The sequence below is a fragment of the Macaca thibetana genome, chromosome 10 (genome assembly GCF_024542745.1).
Source record: "Macaca thibetana thibetana isolate TM-01 chromosome 10, ASM2454274v1, whole genome shotgun sequence".
Classification (NCBI taxonomy): Eukaryota; Metazoa; Chordata; class Mammalia; order Primates; family Cercopithecidae; genus Macaca; species Macaca thibetana.
In genome coordinates, this window is record NC_065587.1 from 616,913 (window position 1) to 637,465 (window position 20,553).

The window sequence follows — 20,553 nt, forward strand, 5'->3', positions numbered from 1 at the left end:
TCTGTGGGAATGCTGGGCACATGGGTGTGCAGGCTGGGGAGGTGTCCCGAGTTAGGTGAGCATGAAGAACTGCGTTTTTTTTTTTTGAGACGGAATCTCGCTCTGTCGCCCATGCTGCTGGAGTGCAGCGGCACGATCTTGGCTCACTGCAACCTCCACCTTCTGGGTTCCAGCGATTCTTCTGCCTCAGCCTCCTGAGTAGCTGAGATTACAGGTACGCACCACCACGCCCGGCTAATTTTTGTATTTTTAGTAGAGACAGGGTGTTACTATGTTGGCCAGACTGGTCTCAAACTCCTGACCTGATGATCTGCCCACCTCAGCCTCCCAAAGTGCTGGGATTACAAGTGTGAGCCACCACGCCCGGCCAAACTATGCCTTTTATTTTCTGCTTCGTTGCTTTGACCTCCGGGTCCTTGCTGGCCCTGGTGAGATTGCCTCTCCTAGGGCCCACCGATTTGTCAGCAAACAACTTCCTGTGCAAGCTCCTGGGTTCAGGGCCCACACCCCCTCCAGGCCTCCTCCGTGGGCTCTCACACACTAGGCCCTATCCCCCTGCCCTTATCGCCCTGGGCTACCTACCCGGCAGCCAGGGGCAGCCCCTGCCCAGCACCCACCAGGGTGTCCACTCTGGAGTCCCGAGCCTGTGGCCCCACCCCACTCGTTCCTTTGGTGGAGTCACGGTGAAGGCCCTGCCCACGCTTCCCCCCATTGCCTGTGTCTGTGACAATCCGGTGCCCTCCTGCGTGGCCCTGGGTGGCACGGGGTATCTGAGTAAATTTTTTATTTTTTTTTAGAGACAGGGTCTCGTGGAGTCGCCCAGGCTGGAGTGCAGTCGCGCAATCATGGCTCACTGAAGCCTCGAATCCTGTCCTCAAGTGATCCTCCCACCTCAGCCTCCCATGACAGGCGTATACCCTGGCGCCTGGCCCAGCTCTTTTAATGGCAAGAGGCCTTGCCAGCCCAGAAGAGTATAAAAACCTCCGTTTTAATGTGGAGGGCGAGATACACCCTCCAGCTTGTGTCCCCGTGTGTCTCACACTAGGCCCTGGCCGTGGGGGCCACACCCTGGAGAGACCCTTCCTCCTGACTCCTGGGAACCCGGGGAGCCCTGCCCTGCCCACTCAGGGCTGCTCCAGGAGGGGCCTGGCGACGGGGCTTCCAGGAAACCCAGGCCAGGCGGGAGGTGAGACCGTTCTGATCTCAGCAGCGCCCACCCTTGCAATTAGTGACCTACACCACCGACCCCACTCCAGCCCCCATGGGGTTCTGGCCTCGCTGCCCAGCCACCTGTCTTCAAGGAGCCTCTGTTCAGACTCTCAGGGTCACCTGCCGGGGTCTACAGGGCACGTGGCTCCATGGTGCACCCACGGGACCAGCCTTGTTCCATGGAGTCCTGGCCCCAGCAAAGGCGCCTGCACAGGACCTCCATGTTGTTTTGAGCATCCCAGACCACACTGAGGGCACCTCCTCCAGGAAGCCTTCCTGGATCCTGCCAGCTCTCTGTTCTCCTAGAGGGTGCCTCACACTCCCCCTCCTCGCTCCCCTGCCAGAGCGGGAAGACTAAGGGGGTCGTGCATTCGTCTCCCAAGCCTGTGTGCCCAAGGGCTTCAGGCCACAGCTGAATCGCCTCCGTGCCCACAGCCTGAGTCCAGGGCATGTCCTGCTCCAAGTGTGACACCTGCTGTGGGTGCAGAAGGGCCCCCACCACGCGTTTGAAGGCGGCCCCTGCCCCACGTCCCCCAGCACCCCCACGAGAGGCGCCGAGTCAGGGGACGGGTGTGGAGGGAGGCAAAGTCCCCGGCCGAGCACAGGCGGTTATCAGAATAATATTTATTGATATGCTCGGTGCTACCTTGTTAATTCTGCATCACATGGCCTCCACGGCTGAGGTATTCGGGGTGGGACCAGCCGGGTGCCAGCCGGGGCTCCCACAGGAAGCCGTGTGGCCTCAGCCACGGCAGGGGGCCCGGGTGGGGGACGTGGTTATTGCGTTGGGCTGCTTCCCTCCTCATACATGGGCCACGCGCCAGCGCGCACTCGCTCACTCACCCGCCTGCTCACACACAATCCCACCCAAGCTGGCACCACACCCTCTGTGCACATGCATACACGTGCAGACTCGTACATACACACCCGCTTGCTCACGCCCACCTCTGCTCATGCCCGTTCACACACACACACCATCCTGCTTTAAACCCATCCTAAGTCTCCTGATGATAAATATGCTTGTTCGGTACAGCAGTCTTAGTAAAATAAAATGTATGTCAGGCAACAAGGAGAAAGTGCATGTTGATCTTTGACCCGAGGGTGGACCTCGGTCCCTCCCACCCGAGGGCATCAGGTCCCTGCAGGGGGTGACCCCTGAGCACGTGACCCCATGGGCATGGCCACCCCACTGGTGGGACCGGCTCCACCTTCCTCTTCCCTGGCTCTGGGCTGGGGGAGCTGGGCTGTCCCGCCACAGCCCGGGGCCAGGACGAAACGGACTACAAAAATAAACTCTTCATCTGGAGGCCCCCACCCACGGCTGGGCGCCTGATGCAGGAGCATGGGAAGCCGGCTTCAGCCTTCCTGGCCACCGGCTCCACGGGGCCACCTTTTCCCGCCCCAGCCAGTGCCTGGCGATGCCGTCGGGGCGGGTTCCCCTGTGGAGCGGGTGGGGTGGGGGCCCCAGGCATGCGGACGGAGGTTGGGGATGTGGGCAGTGCGGTCGAAGCAGAGACCACGTCCACGCAGGGCTGGTGTCCGCCGGGAGGCATCTGGAGGGGCTCTGACGGCCTGGGCGGTGCCATCCCTCAAAACTCCACAGTGCTCACGACCGTTCTCGGCTCGTCGAAGGTGGCGATGAGGATCTGCTGCGGGGCAGGGATGGCGATGAGGTCCCCCACGTCCTGCGGCAGGCGGGGGCCCCCTTCCTCCTCCTCCCGGGCCTCGTACAGCGTGTTGATGTGTAGCAGCGGGTGCGTGGCGTTTCGGCTCAGGATGGTGAGGGGCTCCGCCTTGCCCAGGCTGGCTGGTGTCAGAGGGGCCACAGCAGGCGCGGCGGGAGGTGAGCGGACGTGGAACGGGCCCCCCGAGGGAAGCCCTGCCCGGGCTGGCTCTGCGGGGTACGGGATTTCCTTCTCGGGGAGCGGAGCATCTGCAAACAGCCAAGAGCACAGATATCTCACGCCAGCCGCCACTGCGCCCCTCTCAGCGCCCACCCAGTGCAGGCTGGCGGGGGAGCAGGGCTCACGGCTCTGAAGGGCCCTGGAGGTGCTGGGTCTGGACGCCCCTGCACACAGCAGCTGGCCTGGGCACACGCCCCGCCCCACTGTCCTGGAGCCGCAGTGCCGTCGGTGGAATTTCCTCACCTGAGGAACTTGGCTCCACCGCGCACGCGGAGCTCCAGGAAGCCGACCAGGAGCGCCTCCCTCCCACCCTGCCTCCTCCCCGCCTGCCTCCGGGGGGTCTCCAGGGCCCTGCCTGGCCTGAGGCTCACCTTGACAGAGTCCGTTTGATGCAGACGGTTCAAACCTTGGCCTCCTCCCTTCCCCCTTTGAGGGGGCCTCAAACCAGGCCCCCTCCCTTCCCTAGCGCCCTGGGCAGGCTCCCGTGGGCCGCTGTGGCTGTGGGCGCCTCTCCCATCCCCAGTCCTCCGTCCCCAGTCCCCAGCCCGGCCCCTACCTTTGGTGGGCGCCGGGGCCAGGCCCAGCCCACAGTCCTCCGCCTGGGACAGGAAGCCCCCCTCCTGGCTCCGGGAGGCGGGCAGGGCGGCGGGCACCGCCTCGGGCTTGGCCTTCTTGGTGCCGAGGATGTAGGGGTGCACGTCCAGGGAGAAGTGGCGCGCGTGCTTCTTGTCGGGGGCGGGCGGCGGGGCGGGCGCGGGGGCAGGGCCTGGGCCTGGGTCGCCTCCTCCGCCCTTGTAGTGGTGGGTGGAGCGGTCCAGCAGCGGCGCTATCAGCGTGTCAGTGGCCGTCTTCCTGCGCGCGGGCTTCGGTTTCTCCGCCTTGCTGTTCTCCACGCGCATGATGGCCAGCGGCTCCTTGAAGGGCTGCGGCAGCGGGTTGCTGGTGGGGATCCACTTCATCTTCTTGCGCGGCCGCTTGACCACGGGCGGCTCGGCGGCGCCATCGGGCTCGGCGGGGTTGGTGCTGGGGTCCACGGTCTGCACCCCCGAGTCGCGCACCGTGGGGGTGGCGTCGTGGTTGGACTGCGCCAGCGCCGCCAGCAGCTGCCGGACCACGTTGTCGTACATGAGGTCACTCTCGTTGGTGATGAAGTCCAGCCGGTTGAGCGACTTGATGTGGTCGCGGTTCTCGTCGCAGAACATGGCCAGGATGTTGATGTCGCAGAACTGCGAGCGGCGCCACTGCCGGCGCGTCTTGATGCCCACTTTGTGCAGCTTGTCGAAGATGAAGTTGCTCTTGCGGAAGATGAAGAGGTGGATGAGGTTGACGAGGATGATGAGGTTCATGACGCACAGCAGCACGATGTCCACACCCGCGATGATGCGCTGCAGCTGGACGGACGGGAGCTTGCAGCTCACGTGCACCGCGGGCCCCGCACCTGCCGCCCCGTCCGGGGACGCGCCCAGCGCGCAGGTGAACTCGTTCTGCTTCTGCGTGGCGTAGTAGGTGCACAGGTAGGAGATGGGCACGGCGCTCAGCAGCAGGATCAGCACGTGCCGCGCCAGGTACAGCTTGGCCAGGAAGTTGCTGCGGCCGCGGCGCTCCAGGTACTTCTCGAACAGGTTCTGCTCCGGGCTCTTCTCCTTCTCCGCGTTCTCGATGATCTCGCGCTTTTCGCGCTCCGTGATGCCCGGGCCCTTGGACTGGATCTGCTTCTCGATCTTGGGCGCGCGGCCCTCGGCCGCCCGGTGGTAGCAGTTGTCGATCTCCTGCAGCAGGAAGTTGAGCTCGGAGGTGAGGCGCGTGGAGGCCAGGAACTCCCAGCCCAGCGCGGGCACGTACATGATGGCGGCGAAGGCCAGCAGCGCGTAGGGCAGGAACTTGTGCTCAAACAGCGACGGCCACAGGCTGGCGTCCACGCCGGGCAGCGCGTCCCGCAGCTCCGTCCAGCAGTAGCCGCGGGCGTACAGCGCCTGGTCGCGCGTGAAGTTGTGCGGGGTGTAACAGTAAATGGGTTCCTCTGGGGGCAAAGAGGAGACACGGGCTGGGGCGGGGAGGCGGCTCGGGCTGGGCTGAAGAAACCGGGCTGGACCTGACCACGTCCCTACCAAACCCCTCCCAGGAGCCTCTCCAGCCTCCTCCCACACAGCGCCTGTGGTTCCCCAAATGAACCCCACCCCCTCCCCCACCACGGTGGTGTGGGGGTCTGGCCCTGAATACCCCCACGACGTCAGCTGGGAGGCACCTGCAGGTTGAAGCCATGACCGCCTGCGAAACCACCTGAGCCACGCACCTCTCCAAATGTCACAAGGACTGTGTGCACAAGGCGAAACCAAATCCCAGAGAGGACCAAGGCAGGTCGGGACTCCCAGGCAGGGTCTCTCTTCTATCCACACAGCCGGACCCAAACCAGGTCCCAGCCATGGGCCATGTGCTTCCCTGGGAGGAAGGCGGTTGGCTCAGGTGCTGCTAGCTGGCAGGGTGGTTTCTACAGCACTGGGAAGCCAGTATGGGCTCTGCCCACCCTTGCGGGTGAGGGGCACCTCCCTAAGATCCACTGTTCTGGGGACTGGCCAGCCTGGGGACCCGGGACACCAGGTGGGGCTGATTGGGGATGTCACCTGCTGGACTGCGGTATCTCCTGCTAAAATTGAAAAGAGGGGGTCCCTCGAACTGCAGGCAAATGGTTGTTACTGAACTCTGTGTTTTCCCTCAAGAGCGTGTCTGTGCCTGCAGGTGACAATGGCACACACGGCAGTAAAAGCATTCAGGACACTCGCGCCTTGGCTCAGTGTGGGGTCTGAGCGCCTGGGATCTTGCTAATGTTTCCCAGGAAGGCTCAAAGCCTGGGGCCTCCAGCCACTGTGCCTCCAGCCACTGTGCCGTCTGTCCAGGCTGAGCCCTTCACACAGCACATGTGACGGGGCCCACGCCAGCCTTGGCCTTGTCTCCCAGCCCCAAAGAGCAGCCCCAGGGCAGGACCCACATCAGCGCAATCCCCTCCCCACAGACCAGAAGCAGCAGGGACAGGCCTGTCCGTCTGTGCCGAGACCTGAATGAGGGTCGGAAAGCGAGGCAGATTAGAGACTCCGCCCACTCTGAGAAGAGCGGCATTCACTGCTGACGCCCCACGGGGCCCGGGGGCTGGGCAAGACGGCTGGTGACACAGCTGGGCACCTCCAGCCCTGAACCCGGCTCAGCAACGAGCCCCTCAGACCACACATGGAGCTCCTGGCTGCCATTGTATCGCCACTGACGCACATCCACCAGTCTGGACAGTCTGCTCAGGGAGGGTTCGAGGACAACCCCTAAGGCAGGGCTCCCATGAGTCATCGGATCCTTCTGAGGGTCCTGGGGACTCTGGAGGGTTTGGGGGGAAACCTGGGAAGAGGCAGGAAAAGCTGGGACCTGAGGCCCGAGTCCTCGGTGGGGACATTGAGCTGGACTCAGAGAAGAGCAAACCGGACAAGGCAAAGGAATCCACTCTCTTGGTTGAGAAAATGGCACATTTTATTTACTTATGTTTTGTTCTCACAGCCAATCCCAGGAGCCAGAGAAGAGCGTCCACCCTGGGGAAGAGAACAGGGACAGGTTTGTGTCCCGTCCTGAGTTGGCCCATCCCTGGCAGCCACCCTTGCTGGGCATGTGTGGCCAACATGGGTGGGGAGAGGCCCCAGAACCCCTGGCCCAGACTCCAGTGGGGCCGCAGGGAGACAGGAAGGAGGGCTCCTTGTCTCTGGGGCAGGGGACGGCCTGGCCTCCTCCAGGGTGAATGAAAGCAGGGGCCCCACCCTGCGCCACATGTCTGGCGAGCTGCCCCCACTGTGTGGAGCCTCACTTGGACCCGAACTCCTCACTCCTGTTACTGTCTCCCTGCCGGATGGCGGCAGCAAGAGGAAGCTAAGTCCTGCTTGTCACTCTGACCTGAGTTTCCTCATCTGCTCAACCAAGGATACTGCCCTGACTCACGGCAGGTGAGCGGCCCAGCCCTTTGGGGGCCCCAAGGCATGTCCAGCAAGGCCTTCCTCCTCCCTGGACTTGCCGCACCTGCAGGGCGCAGGGTGCTCCTGGCAGCCTTAGCAGGTCCTGATGGACTCAAAGCTGTGCCGGCAGCTGGGCCTCTCCCGGTGGATGCTGCCGCAGCTTCCAGCAGGGGATGCCAGGGCCGGGGGTGCTGGCCTGACTTGGGGTGGAGCAGCAGAGAGGGGCTACTGAGCCCAAATTCATGGGCCCATCCCACACACAGCAACTGCCATGGGTCCTTTGCCTGAGGCCCTGCTCTGGGACTTCCCAGGGATAGTGGGACCCTGCCTTGGCCAGTGCAGGTGTCCAAATGAGAGGCAGGAAGGCCTGGCCCATCCGACAGGGCAGACAGAGCCGCCGCCAGGGGCCCCTTTATCAGGAGACACTGCTGTGTGGACCCCAGTCATGCCAGCTATGCCCCAAGAGAGAACACTGGCTTCCCAGCCAAGAAGCCTGTGACACCAAGTTCTCAGAGCCCCAGTGACAATGTCAGAGTTGGCAGCCAGGGGCCTGGTGCTGCCTGGAGCACCTCTGAATGGGTGTCTGAGCGCACCCCACCACAGCCCATATTCCCATATTTGGAATGCTGTCCACAGGGCCCCAGGCCACAGCCCAGCCTCCCGGCCCTCCCCCAGTTGTGCCCTTCCTCAGTTCTGCCATCCCCAAGCTTGTCTCCAGCCCACCCCTGCGGTCTGGGCTGCACATGGCCCCAAGGTGACCCCCAAGGGTGAAGCTGGGTCCCTCCCGACAGCCCCTCCCACCTGGGGAGTGGGGACACCTCTCCAGGACCCCCTGGCTCTGCACAGGCTCCTCCTGTCTGCTGGCCAAACCCTGTCTAGTCATCTCAGACCATTGCCTCATCCTCAAAGCCCTCGGCCCAGGCCAGGCCCTGGCTCTTCCCCAATTCCCCTGGCCTTACAGACCTCCACACAGGGTCTGCAGTGAGCAGATTCATGGCCCCCAAAGATGCCACATCCCAACCCTGGAGCCTGTGGCGGTGTCACGTTTCCCAGTTCACGAGGACTTTGCAGACATGCCTAGGTTGGGGGTCTTGGTGGGCGGCAACTGCAGGTTTCCTCTAAGAGGGTCAGAGTCAGGGAGGGGATGTGAGGACAGAAGCGGAGGTGGGAGAGAGGACGCCACGTGGCTGGCTCTCAGGACGCAGGAAGGGCTGCAAGGCCAGGAATGTGGAGGTCTCCGGAGGCCGGAGAAGGCGGAAAGTGGATTCCCCCTGGAGCCAGCCCTGCTGACACGGTCGTTTTAGCCCCATGAGACTCGCATCTGGTTTCTGACCTGTAGGTTTGTTCCAGCAGCCATAGGAAGCTAATCCTGGCAGTGGCTGTGCACCTGCTACATTCTCCAGTCTCTGCAGGCTGAGGGGGACCAACAGCCTTCTCCGGCCCACCCTGGAGACCCTGAGACTTGGCCCTCAACCTTCGAGGGTGCCGCATCCCGAGACAGCAGCTGGCCACACGGGCCCTCAGGCCCAACCCTGCCCTGCGGCATCAAGGGCTGCGGGGCTGCGCTCGGCCCACCAAGGATGCTGAGGCCAAAAAGAGGAACCAACCCATAGGCTCCCGGGAGGGTGCTCGGGGGCAGAGCACTCGCTTCCTTTCCGTTTTAAAGAAGAAAGTTGGGCCGGGGGTAGTAGTTCACGTCTGTAATGCCAGCACTTTGGGAGGCCGAGGTGGGCGGATCACCTGAGGTCAGGAGTTTGAGACCAGCCTGGCCAACACGGTGAAACCCCGTCTCTACTAAAAATACAAAAATTAGCTGGGCGTGGTAGCGGGAGCCTGCAGTCCCAGCTACTTGGGAAGCTGAGGCAGGAGAATCGCTTGAACCCGGGAGGTGAAGCTTGCAGTGAGCCGACATCGCACCATTGCACTCCAGCCTGGGTGATAGAGCAAGACTTTGTCTCAAAAAAAGGGCACAGTGGCTCACGCCTGTAGTCCCAGCACTTTGGGAAGCTGAAGTGGGAGGATCACTTGAGCCCAGGAGTTCGAGACCAGTCTGGAGAACATGGCACAAAAATTAGCTGGGTGTGGTGTTGAATGCCTGTGGTCCCAGGCTGGAGGCTGAGGCAGGAGGATCACCTGAGCCTGAGAGGTGGAGGTTGCAGATCGTACCACAGCACTCCAGCCTGGGCGACATACCAAGACGCTATCTCAAAAAAAAAAAAAAAAAAAAAAAAAAAAAAAAAAAGAAAAAGAAAAGGGAAATTTGGACACAGACAGGGAGGGAAGAAACCCATGAGAAGACAGAGGCAGAGACTGGGTGAGGTGGCCATGAGCCAAGGTGCGCAGGTCAGCACGAGGCTGGAAGGTCCCTTGCCTAGAGCTTTGGAGGGAGCAGGGCCCTGCCGACACCTTGAGTTTGGACTTTTGGCCTCCGGAACCATGAGAGATAAATGTCTGCTATTTGAAACTGCCTAGTTTGTGGTACTTTATTGCCACAAACACAGAGAACACACATGGCGCCTGGACATGCTGGGCCTGCCCCAAGGCCCCCGCACGCCCGGGCTCCCTGCTCTTCAGTGTGTGCTGTGCGCCCACCCCAGGGGTCCTCTAATCCCCGGTGTCTGGGCTCCAGTGTCCAAGAGGAGACCAGCAGAGCCCTCCTCCGCCCCTGGGTGGGATCAGACAGCCTGGCCAATGTCCACCCTCAGGCCTGGTGACTCCTTAAGGAGTCACCTGGGAGATTCAGGAAGCACCAGTGCTAAGGCAGGGTCCGCCAAGGTTTGGAGGCTGCAGAAGAGAGGGCCCCAGGGCCCCAGCACCCCTCCCTGCTGCAGACTGGCCCCTCTGGGCCACACAGGCCAGGAGACCCTGATCCCCCTTGCTTTGGCCCAGACCCCAGGGGAGGAAGTTCTCGGCTCCACCTGTCTCGCCCCGCTCCTTAGGGAGGGCAAAGGCACCAGAACCCCACCCCGCAGAGGCTCACAGGCAGGCTGGCTGCTCTGTCCATCTTCCTGCCTCACCTGGGTGGCTTCAGGTGCCCTCACTGGTCCTGATCTAACCAGCCCGGGTCCCTGCCCTGGTCCAGCTCCCATCTCCATGCAGGAGCTCCAGGCTCCCTGCTCTGACACGTGGCCCTGCCCTGTGCTAGCTCCCCTGCTTCAGACCTTCAGAGGCCACCAGTGCCCCAGGATAGGCCTCGGGCCGCCGGAGGGGTGGAAGGCCTGGGCCTCTCAGAGACTCACTCTGCCCTCCTTCCACCCAAGTCCAGCCCGGGGACCCTGCCCGGCAGCTCCACCAGCCCCTGTAATCAGCTCTCTGCTCTCAACACCCGTCCCGGCCTTTCCTGGTCCCCACCTGGCCACCCCGCACCCCCTCAGATGCTGCTTGTGACATTCTCCAAACCAGACCCCATGTCTCATGACATTTGGGACCCCTGGGTCCAGACAGGCCTAGTCCCACCCGCAGCTCATGGGCGGACGAATGGAAGGAAGAACAACAATAAAATAGAGACGAGGGGTCTGGGCGACCAGCGACCAGCCACACCTGCGAGGATGGGGGCGGCTGTGGAAGGTGCCTGGGACGCCGCGGACGCAGCCAGGTCACGGTGGGCGCGGCTGGACGGAGCCGCCGGGGACGCGGGAAGCGCCAGCGCCCGGACACCTGCGGACGGCCCCCTGCCCGCGCCCCGCGCCCCGGCCGCCGGCCTCACCTGCGAAGTTCTTGGTGAAGACCAGGGTGACCAGCAGGATGGGCACCAGCACGGTGCCGATGGTGACCACGCGGTCGAACGGCAGCTCCAGCTTCAGCTGCAGAAGCAGCGCGGCCAGCGCGCCCGCCTTGTCGTCCTGCGCGCCCGGCAGGATCAGCTCCCGCAGCTTCTCTCCCGCCAGCAGCGCGGTCGCCATGTCCGCCGACTGCTCCAGGAGGTGGTGCATGGGGGGCGGGGGGCGCGGCCCGGCCGGCGGGGGGGGGGCGGGGCGGGGCGGGGCCCGGGGGGCGCGGGCGGGGCGGGCGCGGGGCGGGCCCGGCGAGGGGGGCGCGGGCGGGAGGCGACGCGCAGCGCGGGGGCGGGGATCGGGGAGCGTGAGGGCGCGGGACGGGGACGGGGATGGGGACGGGGGGCGCGGGAGAGGGTGGCAGGGGACGCCGGGACCGAGCGGGGTGCTCCGGGGGATGGGAGTAGCTGGAGGCGCGGGGCGGGAGCGGGGCTGGCCGGGCGCGGAGCCCGCGGCGGGGTTTGGGGGGCGCTCCGCCGCCGCCCCCGGGGGCAGGGGTCGGGCGGCCGGGGCCGGCGCGGGGGTGGGGGGCACAGGAGCCGCCCGCCTCCGCCGCAGCCCGGCCCCCGCCCTGGCGCGTGCCTCCGGCGGGGGCGGCGGCGGGATCCCGGCCCGGAGCGCGGGCGGCGGCTGCTGTCCCTGTCTGGGGCCGGCGGCCCCGCTCCCGCCGCGGGGAGGGGGCTGTTTACCTGCGGCGACTCCGCGGCGTGGCTCCGCCCCCACCCCGCCCCCAGCAACGCAGATGCGGCGCGGGCGATGACTTTGCAGAAAATATTTAAATGAAATGAAATGAATGAGTAATGACCGGTCCGTCTTCCTGGGAACGCTGGGTGGCGGGGTGGGGGCCGCCCCGGCCCGCGGGAGGGTGGGCAGGGGTGGGGGCGGCCCTGCGGGGCTCCGGGCCGGGGCGGGGGCGCCGCTCGGTGGCGACTCGAGGACCGGGCGCGCGCTGGGGCTGCCCCCGCCGCACCGCAGGGCTCTTCGCCCAGCCCAGGACGCAGAAGGGGCTTCCTCGCCCGGGCCCCCCACCTGCCCCAGCCGCGCCCCGCTGTGGGCCCGGAAGCTCCCGCGCTCCTGGGGTGCTGCGGCCACGGGTGGGGAGGCCGGCGCCCTCTTCCCCGGGCTCGGGCGCCCGTGCGCGGACAATGAGGGCATCTCCCCGCCCCACACCCTCCAATGCAGCCCCGCCCCCACCTGACCCCCCCAGACCCCCCAGTCCCGCCGCCGTGAGTGACCCCATCACCGCCGCGGGGACCCCACTTCTGCAGCCCGCACCTCCTCCCCCACACGCCCCATCCCGTCCCCTGTTCCACAGGCGTTCCCAGGGCCTGTGCCAGCTCAGGGGGCCCCCGCCGCCTCCCTGACCTTCATCCCCTCCGCTCCCCACAGCCCCGCCCTCCGTTCTGTTCTCCCTTGGGGAGCCGGGAGTCTGGCTTCAGGCGCGGGTGCATCCCGCGTGGTCCCCGCCCACAGGGTCCTCTTTGGGGCAGCGGTTTTCCCTTGTGCAGGTCCCCTTCCCACTATACCAGGACGTACGTGCACAATCTTTCATATAAAAGATTCAGCGTGATTGGAGTTTTAAGTTCATTCAATAATTCATTCCAAAAATGTATTTTGAGCCCCAGTGTTCGCAGGCCGGCCACTGCTGTGAGCAAACCAGGAGGTCCCCCTGCCTCCCTCGGCTGCAGAGGGGATGTGTGTCTGCTTTGAGCTTTCACGCTGTCTGTGCTTTTAAAGATCCTTGCATGTTTCTGAGGGATGCCCGCCCATGGCTTCCAGCAAACTTCATCCTAAGGCAGACAGTTCAGCTACATCCAATCCCAGCACCCAACCACCCAGTCACCCCAGATAAACCCAGTCACCCCAAATAACCCAGGCACCTCCAGATAAATCACCCCTAGCAGATAACACAGTCACTGCCAGATAAACTAATCACCCCAGGCACCTCTCACACAACCTATTCACCCGGTAACTCGGTCACCTCCAGATAACCCAGTCATCCCAGATAAAATAATCATCCCCAAATAATCAAGTCCCCTTCAGGAAACCAGATAAACCAGTCATCTCCTGGATAACCCAGGCACCCCTCAGATAACTCATCCCATATAACCCAGTCACCCCCAGAGAACCGTCACCCCAGAGAACCCAGCCACCCCTCACATAACCAAGTCACCCCCCAGGCAACTCAGTCACTCCCAGATAACCCAGAGCAGTGAGTTCCAGCCCCTCTGAGTGTGGCTGCTGGGTGGGTGTCTTTGTTTTTCAGATGCACTTTCTGCTTTCGCACAGGTGCTTCTCCATGCTTTCCAGAAGTGCTGGACCAGTGCACGCTCACACCATCAGTGAAAAAGCTTCCTGTCCCTGTCTTCTTTCCAGCTCTCAGACCGATCCACCTTCTAGTATCTACCATCTTCTTTCCAGCTCTCAGACCTATCCACCTTCTAGCATCTACCATTCTGAGGCAGGGAGTGTAGCTTCGAGGTACTTTGAGTTTCTTTATTCCTAGCAGTTTGTGTTCACGGTCTGTGCAAACCCTGAGCATCACTGGTCAGAGCTCACTGCAACCCTGAACTCCTGGGCTCAAGCAATTCCCCCACCTTGATCCCTCAAGTAGCTGGCATTATAGATGCATGCCACCACGCCTGGCTTCTTTACATTGTTACTATTATTTTTTGAGGCAAGGTCTCTCTGTTGCCCAAGCTGGAGTGCAGGGGTGTGATCTTGGCTCACTGTAACCTCCGTCTCCTGGGCTCAAGGGATCCTCCCACCTCAGCCTCCTGAGTAGCTGGTTCTGCAGGCGTGCACCACCATACCTGGCTAATTGCTTTGATAGAGATGGGGTTTCGCCACATTGCCTAGGTTGGTCTCGAATTCCTGGGCTCAAGTGGTCCTCCTGCCTCAGCCTCCCAGTGTTGGGATTATAGGCATAAGCCACTGCACCTGACCTTAAAATTTTTTTATCTGTAGAAACGGGGTCTCACTATATTGCCCAGGATGGCCTCAAACTCCTGATCCCCCCAGCCCCCCCACCCCCCACCTTGGCCTCCCACAGTACTGGGATTGCAGGCATGAGCCCCTGCACCTGCTGCATTTGTTTTGCATGTTGCCCCCCTGCCTGGGGCAGCATCTGGGCCACAGCAGCTTTTCAGTGAACAAGGATGGTTGAGTGGGTGTGATCTTGCATGCCTGTTGAGCGCCACTGAGCACCACTGGCCAGTCACTGTCTCGCACAGGAAGTGGTGGGAGCTTGACAAGAGGAACGCCTGTGGCAGAGCCGGGACCTGGATTCAAACTCGGCACCCTGGCTGCCATCTTCATTCCAGGTGAGTGGAATGATGAGCAAAGGTCCGTGATGACACCCTGGCTGCCTGGCCTGCTACCCTCCTCAGGAGGATGTGCGGAGGGAGTGAAGGGTCCACCCCTGCGGTCTTCACACTCCGGTGGCCCAGACTGGAGGACAGTCTTCCCAAATCCCCATATTGTGGGAGCAGCTGCTTCTTTCTCTTGGTGATACATTAACATGAGATTTCAACACATGGAAGGATCTTGAAGATGGTGAGTGCTGTGCAGAGCTTGTATTCCCATCTCTTTCTTCAGGCCAACAAGCTTTCTGAGCTTCCATATCCATGAAGATGAAAATCAGGAAAAAAAACTGACCAACTTTCATTTCTGCCCTAAGTAATATCTTCGCATGAAGACATTATTTGCAAATAAGCCCCATACAGATAATTAAATAATGCATTTCTGGCCAGGTGCGGTGGCTCATGCCTGTAGTCCCAGCACTTTGGGAGGCTGAAGTGGGCGGATCACTTGAGGTCAGGAGTTTAAGACCAGCCTGGCCAACATGGTGAAACGACATCTCTACTAAAAATACAAAAATTAGCCAGGTGGCCAGGCGCGGTGGCTCACGCCTGTAATCCCAGCACTTTGGGAGGCTGAGGCAGGTGGATCACGAGGTCAAGAGATCGAGACCATCCTGGCTAACACAGTGAAACCCCGTCTCTACTAAAAATACAAAAAAATTAGCCGGTGTAGTGGCGGGCATCTGCAGTCCCAGCTACTTGGGAGGCTGAGCCAGGAGAATCGCTTGAACCTGGGAGGTGGAGGTTCCAGTGAGCCGAGATCGTGCCACTGCACTCCAGCCTGGGCGACAGAGTGAGACTCCATCTCGAAAAAAGAAAAAGAAAAAAATAAAATAAATTAGCCAGGCGTGGTGGCATACGCCTGTAATCCCAGCTACTCAGGAGGCTGAGGCAGGGGAATCGCTTGAATCCAGGAGGCAGAGCTTGCAGTGAGCTGAGATTGTGCCACTGCACTCCAGCCTGGGCGACAGAGTGAAACTCCATCTCAAAAAAAAAAGAAAAAAGAAAAAAAATTTCCAGTTCAATTTTATTTTTATGCTTATTACTAAAACTGGAAATGTATGCATGTCATTTTGATTGGGTATTTATAATAATCATAAGAATAACAATCGGCTAGCCTGATTGTTGGGAGGCCCCATGTTAAGCCTCAGTGCGTGTATTTGGTCAGGGTGTGCTGAGATGTGTTTGGTAGGGACAGGCCAGGCCATGCCACAGTAACAGATGCCAACAGCAGCCCTGGTTGTTGCCCCACACACTGCTCCCAGGGAGGCTGGGGGCTGTCCCACTGTCCTCAGCCTGGCACAGCAGCCCTCACCCCGGTGTCCAGTGGGGAGTGGGGGTGAGCTGCCTTCTGCCCTCAGAGCCTTCGCATCGGCGACGTCACTGGCCTTACACACCTGTGGTGGTGAAGGAGGTGGGGGTGAAATCCTGTTCTGTGCCCAGATGCCCACACCTTTCAAACATAACACATTTTGCATTAGGATACAAACATGTGGGGGAGTGGAATAGAAATGTGAGTTCAAGGAAAAGAATATTGAAATAGACTTTCTAGCTGTGAAAGAACAACTTGCTGGTGTCCTCTAAGTGGATGATGGTATCACATTGTAATGGCATTTTTTGTTCCACTGGATACACTGAAAACGCTGTTTAAATTGTTTTTCTTTAAAATGGCAAGATTTGGCCAGGCGCGGTGGCTCACGCCTGTAATCCCAACACTCTGGGAGGCTGAGGCGGGTGGATCACAAAGTTAGGAGATGGAGACCATCCTGGCTAACTTGGTGAAACCTTGTCTTTACTAAAAATACAAAAAATAAGCCTGGCGTGGTGGCGGCACCTGTAGTCCCAGCTACTCGGGAGGCTGAGGCAGGAGAATGGCGTGAACCCGGGAGGCAGAGCTTGCAGTGAGCTGAGATTGCGCCACTGCACTCCAGCCTGGGCGACAGAGTGAGACTCCATCTCAAAAAAAAATTTAAAAATAAAAAAATAAAAAAATAAATATAATAAAAAATAAAAATAAATAAAATGGCAAGATTTATAATATGCTGTGACTTACATCATAAGCACGTTTAAAACATGATGAAGAAAAACCTTAGATAACTAAAAAAATGAGGGAAGAGATACACTCCCTTAAGGTTTCATTTAGGGGACTCCAAGCACCAAAGTTGAAAACTGTGCACCAGCCTGGCCAACATAGCGAGACTGCCTCTACAAATAATCATAAGCAAATTAGCCAGGTGTGGTGGCACACGCCTGTGATCTCAACTACCTGGGAGGTTGAGGTGGGCGGAACACTTGAGCCCAGGAGATTGAGACCAATCTGGGCAACATGGCAAAATCCTGTCTCTACAGAAAATTAGCCAGGTGTGATGGTGCACACCTGTAGTAACAGCTACTTGGGAGGCTGAGGTGGGAGGATCACCCGAGCCTGGGAGGTTGAGGATGCAGTGAGCCATGACTGTGCCACTGCACTCCAGCCTGGGCAATAGAGCAAGACTCTGTCTCAAAAAAAGTCCAAAATCCTCTGCAGACGACACCTGTCTACAGGCCCCATTTGCCTCTGCTCCCCTTGCCTTGCTTTGCAGGGATGTGTGGGTGGCTGAGCAGTGCTGCCTTCCCCATAGCCTGGGCCCCTCCAGGGCAGCCTCCTCACTGACCTCCTTCTCTTCCCCTCCCTCCCCGTCACCTGACAGCTTCCCTGCCACTCTTGCACCAGCGAACAGGTGCCCCGAGTCCTTTATAGAATGACCCTGCCTGGTCTCCTGCCACGCCGGACACACGCCAGATCATTGCTGAGGTGTCCCCAGCTGACGACACCTGCCCAGCCTCAATAGTGGCTCCCCACGTCTCTGCCCAAGAGCACTCCCTCAGGTGTGGACCCCATGCCTGCTTCTTGCCTCTCTCCCACCTGCCAGGACATCCAGGTCACTGAGCCCAGAGAGGCGGCCTCTCAGTGTCAGCGCTGACCCCACTGCTCCCCTCACCTGGGTCAGAAAGGTCCCCAGCCTCCCTGGGGGCGCCCCTTCGATTTGGGGTTGACGGGATGGAGAGGTTCTTGCCCCAGGACTTCTGCTCTGCAGCGGGAGTCCAGCAAATGCTGGCTGCAGGAGCGTGGGCACAGCAGCCTCCGTGCATGGGGGCTCTGCCTGGGCCTACCAGGCTGAGGACAGTGCGGGGCTCACCCCAAGTGTTCTTCCTGCCACTTCTCTGCTCCTCCTGGCCTGAAATGCATCACCCGTCTCCATGTGTTTTATTTCTGGCCCAGAGATGTGTTCTAAGGACCCCTAAACTCAGTACCCCTAGGGTGCAGGCCTGCACCCAGGAACCCACCCAGCTGCAAACTCCCAGAAGCACTGGGCCTAGGGCAGGCCTGACTGCCACCCCCACAACCCTGGCCCCATGTAAAGCCTCAGGCCCTGTGGGCTCTACATGCCTGGTCCATGGCCCTGGCGCTCTGCTGAGTGGAGCTGGCAGCCTTGCCTGGAGCCTGGCACACGGCTAGTTCAGGTGAAGTGGACAGCAAGCCATCTCCAAAACCTGTGCTAGCAGGGGTGAGAGGCCACATGAAACCCTGGTCATCACTGACATGGGCACACATCTCAAGGTGGAAAGGCTGCTGGGGGTCACTCGAGGGTTTATTTCAGGGTGGGCGGCAGTGACTGCCCCGTGGCAGGAACAGGCTGGCATATGCCAAAGTCAGGGCAGCAGCAGCTGGGTTCAACCTGGCAGCCCCACACCCACACACAGCCCCGCCTGGCTGTGAGACAAGGGCAGGCCACAGGAGCCACGGAGCAGATGGAAACAGCATCGTGGCCAGGCCGAACACATGGTTTCGCTGCTGTCAGCCACTGCAGATCAGTTGGGCTCCTGATGCTTCTCTGGTCCTGTAGATTCTGGCACCACTGGGTAGGAGGGGTCTGCCACCCCGTCGCCACAGCTGCAGACAGAGGAGAAGCGGATGGCCAGTGAGTCAGGCTCCCATAGCAGGCTGGGAGCTGCACTCTTTTCCCACTGTGGGTTTTACAAGGGGACTTAGTTTACCCTGTTAGCCTATGCAAGACAGGTGACATGACCCCGAATGTCCAGGAAACGCTGACTGCTGAAGCCTAGGATGAGCTGAGGAAGGTGGCTGGCGGAGGACTAAGGCTACAGTGGGTTGGGGGGCATGTGGGTGGGGGTGAGGGGAGCAGGGGAGAGCAGGCTAGAGCATGTTCTAGAGCCAGCCTGTCCTTGAGGAAGACAGCAGAAGTGCTCACTTTTGCAGAGACTGCAGTTCAGGAGGTAAATCGCATCCCATGTAAACACCATTTGTAATACTGTATTCCAGCAAAGCACCAAAACAGGGGTCCTGTTGGCAATAACAATTAGCCTGGCATGAGAGCAAGTGAAGGCCCCATGTCTCCTGGTGCCACGTGCGTCTCATCCCCAGTGACCTGGACCCTCCCTCCTTTTCTTTTTTTTTTTTTTTGAGACGGAGTCTCGCTCTGTCGCCCAAGTTGGAGTGCAGTGGTGCGATCTCGGCTCACTGCAAGCTCTGCCTCCCGGGTTCACGCCATTCTCCTACCTCAGCCTCCCAAGTAGCTGGGACTACAGGCGCCCGCCACCTCGCCCGGTTAGTTTTTTTCTATTTTTCAGTAGAGATGGGGTTTCACCGTGTTAGCCAGGATGGTCTCGATCTCCTGACTTCGTGATCCACCCGCCTTGGCCTCCCAAAGTGCTGGGATTACAGGTGTGAGCCACCACGCCTGGCCCGGACCCTCCCTCCTTAAGTGATCACAGCCCACCCAGTGCCTGAAAACTCACTCGAACGAGAACATGGGGGTTTCCCAGCACTATCAGCAAAGCTTTGGGTCTGGTGATTGCAACATTAAATCTTTTTGAGTTGGACAAGAAACCCAAAAAATATCGATCATCTTCAAATCTATCTTCATTTGACCGTACCTAAAAGCACACAGAGATGAATAAAAAAAAAAATGGCGTTTTAAATTTTTGGGGGGCATGAAGAGAAACTCTTGACATATGAAAACATTTAGAATGTTAAAAAGCAGAACGACCTCCTTTTTGGTTCAAAAAGAAACAGGAGGAGGAGGGGGAGGAGGGGGGGAGGGGAGGGGGAGGAGGAGGGAGGAGGAGGGGGAAGGGAGGAGGGGGGGGGGAGGAGGGGAGGAGGAGGGGAGGAGGGAGGAGGAGGAGGGGGGAGGAGGGGGGAGGAGGAGGAGGAGGGGAGGAGGGGAGGGGGGAGGAGGAGGGAGGAGGGGGAGGAGGAGGGGAGGAGGAGGGGAGGAGGAGGAGGAGGAGGGAGGAGGGGAGGAGGAGGGAGGAGGGGGAGGAGGAGGAGGAGGAGGAGGAGGGGAGGAGGAGGGGAGGAGGAGGGAGGAGGGGAGGAGGGGGAGGAGGAGGGGAGGAGGAGGGGAGGAGGAGGGGAGGAGGAGGGGGGAGGAGGAGGGGAGGAGGAAGGGAGGAGGGAGGGGGGGGAGGAGGAGGGGAGGAGGGGGGAGGAGGAGGAGGGGAGGAGGAGGGGAGGAGGAGGGGGAGGAGGAGGGGAGGAGGAGGGAGGAGGAGGGAGGAGGAGGAGGAGGAAGGGAGGAGGGGGGGAGGGGAGGAGGGGGAGGAGGAGGGGAGGAGGAGGAGGGGAGGAGGAGGAGAGGAGGAGGGGAGGAGGAAGGGAGGAGGAAGGGAGGAGGAAGGGAGGAGGGGGAGGAGGGGGAGGAGGAGGGGAGGAGGAGGGGAGGAGGAGGGGAGGAGGAGGGGAGGAGGAGGGGAGGGGGAGGAGGAGGGAGGAGGAGGAGCAGGGGCAGCAGAAAGGGGTGGGACTCATCGGACTCCGTCTGCAGACAGGGAGCCCTCATGCTTGTGGCTGTCTGGATGGCGGGGTCTTAGGGGCTCTCCTGTTGGTACTTGCCCTCCCACTCTCTGCTCCTCAGCTGCCTGTTCTTCCAACTTCGTGTCCCTCCTTCTCCAAGGCATTCACCATGTCTTCCTGGGTCCCTTCTCTTTACTTTCCTGTCTTACTCTTTTGAGTATTGTTTTCAAAGACCTTCCCACAGCCACGGCTCACGATGGCTCCTGGGCCTAGGGAGTCTCCGCCTACAGCTGCTTCTCTGTGCTGGGAATCGGCCTCTGACCCTTTAGATCTGAAGCCCCCAAAACCCCCAAGGCAGCAAGCGCCTGACTGGCCAACCCCACGGAGAACAGGGATACCTACGGTAGAAATGATGATGACCAGATACTCTTGTCCTTGAAACTCCTCTACTGATCCAACCTTTATATCCATCAGATCAACATTACGCAAAAGAATTCTGATTTTCTCCACCTTGAGAACAGA

General features: G+C 60.7%; 2 protein-coding genes across 12 annotated transcripts in view; both read right to left on the reverse strand.

Moving 5' to 3' along the window:
• Positions 1-1,818: 1,818 nt before the first annotated feature.
• PANX2 (pannexin 2) lies at positions 1,819-11,028 on the reverse strand. Of its 2 annotated transcripts, XM_050745830.1 has the most exons (4): positions 10,803-11,028; positions 3,670-5,133; positions 2,941-3,142; positions 1,819-2,855 (listed from the first exon to the last, which is right to left on the reverse strand). In XM_050745830.1, exons 1-4 carry the CDS (start codon positions 11,026-11,028, stop codon positions 2,816-2,818), a joined length of 1,932 nt encoding a protein of 643 aa, XP_050601787.1. In that variant the 3' UTR covers positions 1,819-2,815. The 2 variants fall into 2 exon arrangements, with proteins under 2 accessions (XP_050601787.1, XP_050601786.1); XM_050745829.1 differs by having other exon boundaries at positions 1,819-3,142.
• A 6,817-nt stretch (positions 11,029-17,845) lies between these two features.
• The window catches only part of MOV10L1 (Mov10 like RISC complex RNA helicase 1), a 71,145-nt gene continuing 68,437 nt past the window's right edge, over positions 17,846-20,553 (reverse strand). For 7 of the 10 annotated variants that reach the window (XM_050745803.1, XM_050745805.1, XM_050745801.1 and 4 more), the window contains 4 exons: positions 20,434-20,541; positions 19,032-19,169; positions 18,485-18,576; positions 17,846-18,165 (listed from right to left, as the gene is read on the reverse strand). In XM_050745803.1, the coding sequence (XP_050601760.1) occupies positions 18,084-18,165; positions 18,485-18,576; positions 19,032-19,169; positions 20,434-20,541 (420 nt within the window). In that variant the 3' untranslated portion in view covers positions 17,846-18,083. Of the gene's footprint in view, positions 18,166-18,484; positions 18,577-19,031; positions 19,170-20,084; positions 20,335-20,433; positions 20,542-20,553 lie in introns of those variants that run through there. The other 3 variants (XM_050745809.1, XM_050745804.1, XM_050745808.1) reach the window with 3 other exon arrangements.